We start from the raw sequence: 10000 nt of genomic DNA on the forward strand, positions 1-10000 counted from the left end.
AACAAACAGCGGCGTGGCGGCAGCTTGTTCCTCCAGCTCGCCTCAGACTTGACGGCGCTGCAGGTGACTTCCATGGTGACGCGTCACCCAGCGTGGTGCGCAAGGCAGTCTTGGTTGATCCATATCTTTATTGCAGCCTGCGATTCCTCTCGTATTTCCCGCAGCTTTCCTTCTCCAGCGTCCAGTACAGTGCGCCCCGCCAGTCATGTGTCAGTGAGGTGCCAGCCATCTTCGCCGAGCTTCAAGGCTGCGCTGAGAGCCTCCCTGACTGACGCGGGGGTAAACAATCATACAGTCACGTTCAGCTGCCCCGCGAATCTCACACCTCTGCACCTGACACCACCATGTCCTCTTACATTACCACCTCCACCAACACACCATCCCCACCTGATAACCCACAGTATAACGGTAAGAACTCCGTTTATCGTTCATAATTATTTATCTCACTCTGAACCTGGTCCCTTTCCTCACTGCACACAAACCTCGTTCTTTCCTCCTCCTCATCTACCCTCATATTTCCTCCCGTCCCCGTCCTTTCCTACATACTGGATACTCCTTCTCCTCCTCCTCCTCCTCCTCCTCCTCCTGCTCCTCCTCCTCCTCTTCTTTCTCCTCCTTCTACCCCCTCTCCTGTCATCTCGCACTCCACTCGTACTTGGAATGAACAATGCTTCGTCTAACATGGACAAATAAGAAAAAGAACACCATGAATTGGGGTGATGATATTGTTACAATTGAAAGAAAAAAATAAACATGGACACCTCAAGGGCCAAACTGATAATAGATTAATTAGAGTAACGGAATGACAACCAAGGAATGACAAAAAGAAAGCAAACGAGACAGAGAACTGGATGGAGAGATGAGGTAAGAAGTTTGGCTGGAACAGATGAAAGCCTGACAGAAGTGAAGATGGTTGAGTGGCAGGCTTTTGTTCTGCAGTGAAACAATAGATGAGGAGGAGGAGGAGGAGGAGGAGGAGGAGGAGGAGGAGGAGGAGGAGGAGGAGGAGGAGGAGGAGGAGGAGGAGGAGAAGGAGGAGGAGATGAAGGAGGAAATAGAAGAGAAGGAAATAGAAGAGGAGGAAGAGAAAGAGGAAGTGGAAGAGGGAGAGGAAGTGAAAGAAGAAGAAGAAGAAGAAGAAGAAGAAGAAGAAGAAGAAGAAGAAGAAGAAGAAGAAGAAGAAGAAGAAGAAGAAGAAGAAGAAGAAGAAGAAGAAGATGATGATGATGATGATGATGATGATGATGATGATGATGATGAGGAGGAGGAGGAGGAGGAGGAGGAGGAGGAGGAGGAGGAGGAGGAGGAGGAGGAGGAGGAGGAGGAGGAAAGCATAGAGATATTAGAGCACCACACACATTAACACCTGCCACACAGCCCTCCTCCTCCAGGATGCACGATGGAGGGCTGGAGCAACATACGAGCACTGCAACACAACGCAACACTCACTTGAGCGTCCACCAGATGTCGAAGCACATCACGTTTAGCCAGAAGAAGGCGGCCAGGAAGCTGACGTGGATGAGGGAAGCTGTGGAAGGAGAGACGGAAGCGAAATTAATTAATGGGCGGTATTTTTTTTTTCTATTATTTGTCTTAACTCTTTGATTGCTAATGAGATAATGACACTTGTTACTTCGTCTGAGCAATCTTGGATAATTCTGTTGGGCAAAATTGAAACCAGAGACACTAATAAAAAAAAAACCCATAACACCTTGTCGCTTTGCAATGACAGAAAAAAAAATCCTTTTGGCTATCAGTGGTTTCAAAACTGGCAACGAGATAATGATACTTGTTGCTTGATCTGGACAACCCTGGACCATTCTGTTGAGGAAAAGTAAAACCACAGACACTAAAACATTTGTATCACTCCATTACTCTTTTTCCTGTCAGTGGCATCTCAGTGATGTACTCTTAACTTGCACCACAGCACTTCACCAGACCTGAAGCCACAGCAGTCCGATAATTAAGTCTTTCTACAGTTTGGTATTTTATTTATACATTTATTTTTAGAAAGTAAGGAAAAAATTAACGAGTATATACGTACGTACGGCGATTATTTTTTTTCTCTTCAGTCTTAAATGTTAGTATGTTGATGTCTTTTGATAAGATGGATGTGTGTGTGTGTGTGTATATGTGTGTGTGTGTGTGTGTGTGTGTGTGTGTGTGTGTGTGTGTGTGTGTGTGTGTGTGTGTGTGTGTGTGTGTGTGTGTGTGTGTGTGTGTGTGTGTGTGTGTGTGTGTGTGTGTGTGTGTGGATGAGAGAAGAGATATGAAGTGGATAATAGTGAGAAGAGTGATAGAAATAGAGAGGGTTTTTTTTTTTTTTTTTTTCTTCGTATATGCATGAGAGGCGAAGGGCTACAATTAAAAAGGGTGTGTGTAGATAAAAAGGCCCACTGAATATGCTGGTCATGAAGAATAGAGCCAGAGGCATCAACCAGAATTAAAGACGTAGGACAGCTGGTGATAGGAGTACTGATGGTAATAATGATAGTGATGGAAATAATAGCAGGGCTGGTGATAACTGATGCTGAAGGGGAGGGCTGAGGGAGAGGCAATGTAGGGAAGCTGGTGATAATGTTTAGTACAGATGGATGAAATGATTCTTGCGTGTAGTGTGTCTAGTGTGTCACAGCTGATCGCCAGGAGGAGAAGGAAGAGGAGGAGGAAGAGGAGTGGAAATAAAAAAAAGGACAAGAAAAAGAAAAAGTAGAAAACAACAACAACAACAACAACAACAACAACAACAACAACAACAACATCATCATCATCATCATCATCATCATCATCATCATCATCATCATCAACAACAATACAAAAACCAGAGAGAGAGAGAGAGAGAGAGAGAGAGAGAGAGAGAGAGAGAGAGAGAGAGAGAGAGAGAGAGAGAGAGAGAGAGAGAGAGAGAGAGAGAGAGAGAGAGAGAGAGAGAGAGAGAGACTGCATCTACAAGTTCCCTAACTCCTGCAGTCCCCCCAAAAAAACAAAAAATTAATAAAAATAAAAGCAAGTAGGCAAGTAATTTTCTCTGTACCTGATCTTCTTGTTTACTGTCTGTTCTCGCTTCTCTTCTTCATCAATACAGGGAAAACTTTTAACGTTTGGAGGGAAGATGTTCATCTATAGGTGGTCAGTCCATGGGCGTTTGTTAGTTTGACCTTCAGGAAACACAATTAAATGTCTTATATAGAGGTGATTCTCTCTCTCTCTCTCTCTCTCTCTCTCTCTCTCTCTCTCTCTCTCTCTCTCTCTCTCTCTCTCTCTCTCGCTGGTGGTGATGGTACTGATGGTAATAATGGTAATGGTGGAAATAATGCCACTAGTGAAGGTAATGGAAGCAATATAGGTGGTGATGATGACTGGTACAGATGGATGTGACTATTTTTGTGTGTAGCGTGTCATATCCCAACAACAACAACAACAACAACAACAACAACAACAACAACAACAGCAGCAGCAGCAGCAGCAGCAAGCAAAAACAACACAGAGAGGAGTGGCTCAATCTACAAGCTCCTTTGGCTCCTGCCGGTCACCAACCCTCCTTAAATAAAAAAATATAAAAAAATCAGGCGGGCGGGTAATTCCACCTGTAGATAATCTTGTTTATTGTCTGTTCTTGCTTTTCTTCTTCATCAGTAAAAAAAAAAAATTACATTTGGAGGAAGACATTAACCCTAACAATCTTAACTAACTTCTAATCCTCATTATGTTTTCTCTGTTGGGCTCCTTTTATCATAATCTCATACCTGTATTTTGTCCTATTGTTCCAGTTCCTACTCAGGATCACCCCAGAGCGGAAGTCCCATGGACTGACTACTGCTTCCGTTTCAGAGACAAGTCTATGTGTGCTGAAGGCGTAACAGAGGTGAGTGTCTGGCATGGAGGCATACATTCCTCACTCTTTCTCTCGGCATAAACATTCCAAACCTTGGTTTGGAAGGTTAACAGCTTGTTCTCGTGCTATACATGATATAGAGGTGGCCCACTAAAGGTACTTGAGCCTCCCATTATCTGAATCTCATGTGCTTTATATTTCTGCCTGTATTCATGCCAAGACTGTTCTCCAACTAGCCAAAAACTATTTCATCAATAGAAAATGTCAAAATTTCTCTAGATCTAACTCCCCTGGTGACTTATGGCACCCAGCCATGAGTCACGAGTCATAAGCTTATCTTTTCCTCCTTTATTTCAACCTGATGGCACCACTTTCATCTCATCTATCTCTAAAACTAAAGCTTCGCTCAGTTCTTTACTAAAAACGCTACTTTGGATGATTCAGGGCTTATTCCTCCCTCTCCTTCACCCTTAGACTACTTCATGCCTCCCATTAAGATCTTTCCTAATGATGTTTTCCATGGCCTCGCTGGCCTAAACCCTCAGAAGGCTTAGGGACTTGATGGGGTCCCTCATATTGTTCTCCGAAACTGTGCCTCCGTGCTTGCACCTTGTCTGGTCAAATTCTATTAATTCCGTCTGTCAGCATCTACCTTTCCTTCCTGCCGGAAGCCTTTCCCTTTGTTAACCTATGCCTCTCACCTCATAAAATAATGTAGTTCTCTCTCTCTCTCTCTCTCTCTCTCTCTCTCTCTCTCTCTCTCTCTCTCTCTCTCTCTCTCTCTCTCTCTCTCTCTCTCTCTCTCTCTCTCTCGTGGGGGCTAACACGTATGCTCTTGTTTCTTTGTGTTTCTTTGTGTCAACTTATGACTTTCATTTAGCATCATCAAAGATCATTTTCTTTTGTCGGTTTCTTAGGGAATCTATGTTAATTATTATTATTATTATTATTATTATTATTATTAGTAGTAGTAGTAGTAGTAGTAGTAATAGTAGTAGTAGTAGTAATAGTAGTAGTAGTAGTAGTAGTAGTAGTAGTAGTAGTAGTAGTAGTAGTAGCAGCAGCAGCAGCAGCAGCAGCAGCAGCAGCAGCAGCAGCAGCAGCAGCAGCAGCAGCAGCAGCAGCAGCAATGTAAAAACACAATGATGTAATGATGCAAGACTAAAACAGTTGGAAAACAGGAAAAGTCTGTTCCCTGGACTAGTCGTAAAAATTTTCCAAATGATATGAAATACGCTTCCAGTATGAAAAACTTACACATCATTTGTTGAAGTTACTATTAGAATGTATTTAGGTTAAAATCACTACTACAATTTATTAAAGGAATGGATCAGGAGAGAACACGAGGAGTTAGGAGAGAGAGAATAGTCTTATCCCTTATCGTCTTTATTCTTCCTATACTCTCGATCCCCTGTATTTTCCTTCATGATTCCCTTGCACTATCCGCTCTTTTCAGTCATCAATGACGAAAAGAATTCCTCACTAAAGGAAACAGAAGCTTTTACATTCATATTCCTTGGCGAAGCGTAGATTAAAGGGAGATATAGTAGAGGTTTTTAAGCGGTATAGAGTTATAACATGGGTGACATAAGCAACTTAATATAAAAAATCAGGATAGAACAAGAAGTAATGGATTCAAGCTTGATAAAGTTAAAGAAGAAATAAGAAGGAATTGGTTCTCAAATAGAGTGGAAGATGAATGGAATAAATTCAGTAATCAGGCTGTTAGTGCCGAGTCATTAGGGACCTTTAAAAGATTAAATAAATTCATGGATGAGGATGATAGGTGAAAATAGCTAGATAAATTCCATGCAGGGACTGCCACCTGTAGGCTTCTTGCACCTTCCCTTATGTTCTTATGTTCTTACATCCAAGTTCTACCAGCAGCACGCCCGGTAACGCCAAAAACTTGTAATAATAAAAACTGTTGTTGCACCAGGTGGGAAATAAGTAGGAAAAAACGAATGAAAGCCAGACTTGTTTCATAAACCATAAAGTGACTTTTGATCTGAATGACTTCTTTTCTTTTCTTGTCGCGACTTTCATATGGTTCAGCGCGTCATTCATACCTTTTTTTTTTTAGTTTTGGTTTCATTTCATTCATAATTTTCCAGACGATATACGGTAGAGAGTTTTAGTTTCCTTCGTAATTTTCCAGACAGTGCATAGTAGTTTTTTTTCTTTTTTATTGTATACGAGCAAACTTCGGTTAATTTATCAAAATTATTTCCATGGCCAATGATCTTGCATTACAGAAGACGTGAGCGGATCTGTTATGGTCTGCAAAATAACCTTACATTCCTAAAGCCATTTTGCTAAAAAAAAATTCATATCATTCTTTAAAGATAATGTCATTGGGTGACGAAGCTGCTTGGAAGTCGGTGATTGGCTGACTTAAATGATGGCGGGAAACTCAATGTCAACACCAAATATTTGCGCTAATGATACGAACCTGAGAGCAAAATTACCATACCATTTTTTGCCATCTCAAATATTTACATTAATGTTACAAACTTATGAGCAAAATTACTGAAATATTTTTTTCCACACAAAATAATACGAACTAGTGAGAAAATTATGAAAAGTAACAATTCTTCCGGATCAAATATTTGCACAACACAAACTTGAACAAGATTATTAAACTTTTCCTTTCCACATGAAATGTTCACATTAGTAACGCGAACTTGTGAGAAAAATCTGAAAAAAGTAACAATGTATTTCTCCACTGATCAAATATTTACACCAGTAACATGAATTTGTGAGTAAAAAGACAGAGTCCAGTGATATTTTGAATACTTAATCGTTGTGTATGGCAAACTGTGTGACATCCCGACCCTGCCCAGCCGCCCTTGCCTTCCCTGAACTCTGCGACTCACAATACAGTCTTGGTGCCTCAGCATCAGGGCATCACTGACCTCATGAATTGGGGAATTTGGGTGGCCAAACACACACACACACACACACACACACACACACACACACACACACACACACACACACACACACACACACACACACACACTAATGGAAATAGAGGGAGGCCACTGACGCATAATACTGCAGGCACAAAAAAACACACATGAACACATAGGAACATACCAGAACACACAGAAACACACAGAAACACATAAAGGAACACACATAAAACATACAGGAACACACAGAGAAAACACAGGAACACACCAGGACACACAGAAACACACACAGAACACACCAGAACACGCAAGAAAACACAGGAACACATAAGAACACACATAAACCAAAGGAACACACAGGAACACACACAGAACACACAGGAACGCAAAGAACACACAGGAACACACAGAACACACACAGGAACATACAGGATACACCAGGACACACAGAGACACAGTAGGACACACAGAGACACAATAGGACACACAGAGACACACCAGGACACAAAGGGACACACCAGGACACAAAGGGACACACCAGGACACACAGTACACACCAGGACACACAGAGACACATCAGGATACTCAGAAACACATAACAATGGCACGCCACGTACCCATAATCTTGCAGGCGGCGTCGGGGAGTCGTCCTGAGGCCCACTGCACGATGATGAGGCAGAGGTAGGCGAGCAGCAGCGCCGTCACGTGCGACACCAAACACTTGCCGTGCACCTTGGCGTGCAGCTCGGGCACACTCACGTACACCAGCAGCGTGATGGTCAGGAACACGCAGGACACGGCCAGCAGGGCGGGGTAGGCCATGGACTGCACCCTGGTGCAAGGTGTCTCATCCATGAAGCAGAGCAGCGCGTGTTCCTGCAGCGGGTGGTCCTTGCCAATGAAGTTGTCGATGCAATACTGCATGGCGGAGTAGGAGCCTGGGAAGGACGGGGCGTGCATCTTGCCGTCCTCCAGCAAGTAGTAGCGGTCATCCTCCGTCTTGTCAGGATGCAGCTTGAAGAAGGATTCACAGAGCGGCATCCCGTGCACGATGGTCAAGTCCTCAGGGGGCGGCGCGTCAGGGCTGAGGGATTCCCGCCGGTGGAACTTTGGCGTCCACTCCTTGCTGGGGTCGTGCACTGGGACGCATTCCACGTCATGCATGATGTTGTGCTCCGGGCAGCACTTCCTGACGCAGGTGGCGTTGTAGCACGCCTCGTGGTGGGCAGCGATTAAGTCCTTGTAGCAGAATAGTGTAGAGTACTGCGGGGCGTGGCCGGGATCTCCGACCTCCACTCCCAGGCAGTACTGGTGTCTGTCCCTGGGCTGGTTGCTCAGGGTGTGCGGCAGCCACTGCAGCAAGACGCCCCGCGGGTGGTACACCAGAGTCACGTTGGCCTCCGTCAGTCTCCTGTAGTAGGTGTCCTCGGGGCCACACGAGATGTTGGTCACCACGCCTTCACTCTCGATGATCCACGTGGCGTGTTGCCCCTCCACCTCCATGGACAGCGGCACGTCCACGGCGGCGGCGTCTGGGTAGCATGTGCCGTTGGGGAGCAAGGCGTGTCCCGGCGGGCAGCACAGAGATATGGGCGGGGGCGGCAGGCAGACGTGTGCCTCCATGGACGTGGGCTTCCCGCTGGAGTCCAGGGTGTGTTCAATGCAATAGTCGGGGAAGGTGTCATCGCGCCAGAACAGTCCGCCGTTCTCAAGCAGGGAGAAGCCATCACGGAGTCCACTGTTATAGTCCAGAACCACCTTGACGTGTCCCTCGGGACACATCACCTCGCCCACCTCCACCTCGCCAAAGTCACTGGCGTTAGCCAGGACATAGTGCTTGGTCCAGAAGTCAATGACAGTGACGTAGGTGGTGGCGTCCTGGCACCGGTCGTCGCCCCACACCTGGTCCACCTGACAGCGGCACTTGTACAGAGTGGTGTTAGCCAGGTTGGGTACGAAATGGCTATCGTAGTCCACATATTCGTAATAATCAAGGTCCCCTGCCGGGTAGTCGTATGCCAGTGAGGTGTAGTCCTCCTCCAGGGCCTCCGCGTGGGCCCCGGGGAGTTGGGTCCTCGCCCCTTGACTGGAGAGCAGCACCAGCAGGAAGGAAAATGCGGCATACCACGCCGGCCGCCAGCCCATCGCTACCATCGCTCCATTGCGCCGCGGCACCACCATCACCATCACCACCACCACCTCGCCTCACCTCAAGGGATCCTGGACCGGCGGTGTGTTAACCAAAAGGTCGCTGGTGCCTCGCATTGTAGTCCCAGTGTTGTTCATTCAGACAGTAATGTTCCGGTGCTCTCTTGTTGTATGTCAGCACAGCCTTCGCTCCCCGACCCTCACCTCGCGTCCTGCAATAACAGACAAAAGGTTTCAATGAGAACACTGGTGATAAAGTTAAGTGCAGTGGATGTGAATGTCTCGTCCGTTCACTCTATCTTTATTGGCACTGATTAGAGGCCTTCAGGTCCCAGTTTACCTTTGAATTTCTTCCACAAAGCTGGTCCTGTCCGCCCCACTCCAGTTTAGGCTAACTCTCTCTCTCTCTCTCTCTCTCTCTCTCTCTCTCTCTCTCTCTCTCTCTCTCTCTCTCTCTCTCTCTCTCTCTCTCTCTCTCTCTCTCTCTCTCCTCCTCCTCCTCCTCCTCCTCCTCTTTCCCCATGTTGACATGATCTTGCTGCTTGTAGGTACAGTATACTAATGATAAGTTTGTGTGTGTGTGTGTGTGTGTGTGTAGCCGTCCTCTCCTCCTAACCTTCCTCAACACACACACACACATACTGTAAACACGTCCCTCGCTCCACACCGGGGTGACAACTTTCATCCGCCAGCTGGGAAGGAACCAGTACAGCCTCTGAGGTCACATTCATCTCTCCTTGCCTCGTATCCTCTCAGTCCGCCTCAGTAAACCTACCTCATCGAGTCTACCTCGAGCTTTAAAAGATCTGACAAATTCATGAATGGGGATGATAGGTGGAAATAGGTATGTTTCATACAGGCCACGTGCAGGCCTGATGGCTTCTTGCAGCTTCCCTTATTTTCTTATGTTTTTATGTTATTATGATCAACCTTCGTACAAATTCCACGAACTAGGAACACACACACACACACACACACACACACACACACACACACACACACACACACACACACACACACACACACACACACACACACACACACACGAGGACGCCGTGACAAATAGCTGATAGTGTTCAGTTCCCGGAACATAATAACAGTG

At 45.7% G+C, this 10000-nt stretch overlaps 1 protein-coding gene across 4 annotated transcripts in view; it reads right to left on the reverse strand.

Annotated features, from left to right (window-relative positions):
- LOC135090055 (uncharacterized) overlaps positions 1-10000 on the reverse strand; it is an 89377-nt gene that overhangs the window by 60890 nt on the left and 18487 nt on the right. For all 4 annotated transcript variants that reach the window (XR_010261749.1, XM_063986310.1, XM_063986309.1 and 1 more), the window contains 2 exons: positions 7368-9110; positions 1450-1528 (listed from right to left, as the gene is read on the reverse strand). Coding sequence is in view for 3 of the 4 variants with exons in the window: in XM_063986310.1 (XP_063842380.1) it covers positions 1450-1528; positions 7368-8937 (1649 nt within the window). In the remaining variant the exon portion in view is untranslated. The remainder of the gene's footprint in view (positions 1-1449; positions 1529-7367; positions 9111-10000) is intronic.

The sequence above is a fragment of the Scylla paramamosain genome, chromosome 34 (genome assembly GCF_035594125.1).
Source record: "Scylla paramamosain isolate STU-SP2022 chromosome 34, ASM3559412v1, whole genome shotgun sequence".
In the NCBI taxonomy this organism is placed as follows: domain Eukaryota; kingdom Metazoa; phylum Arthropoda; class Malacostraca; order Decapoda; family Portunidae; genus Scylla; species Scylla paramamosain.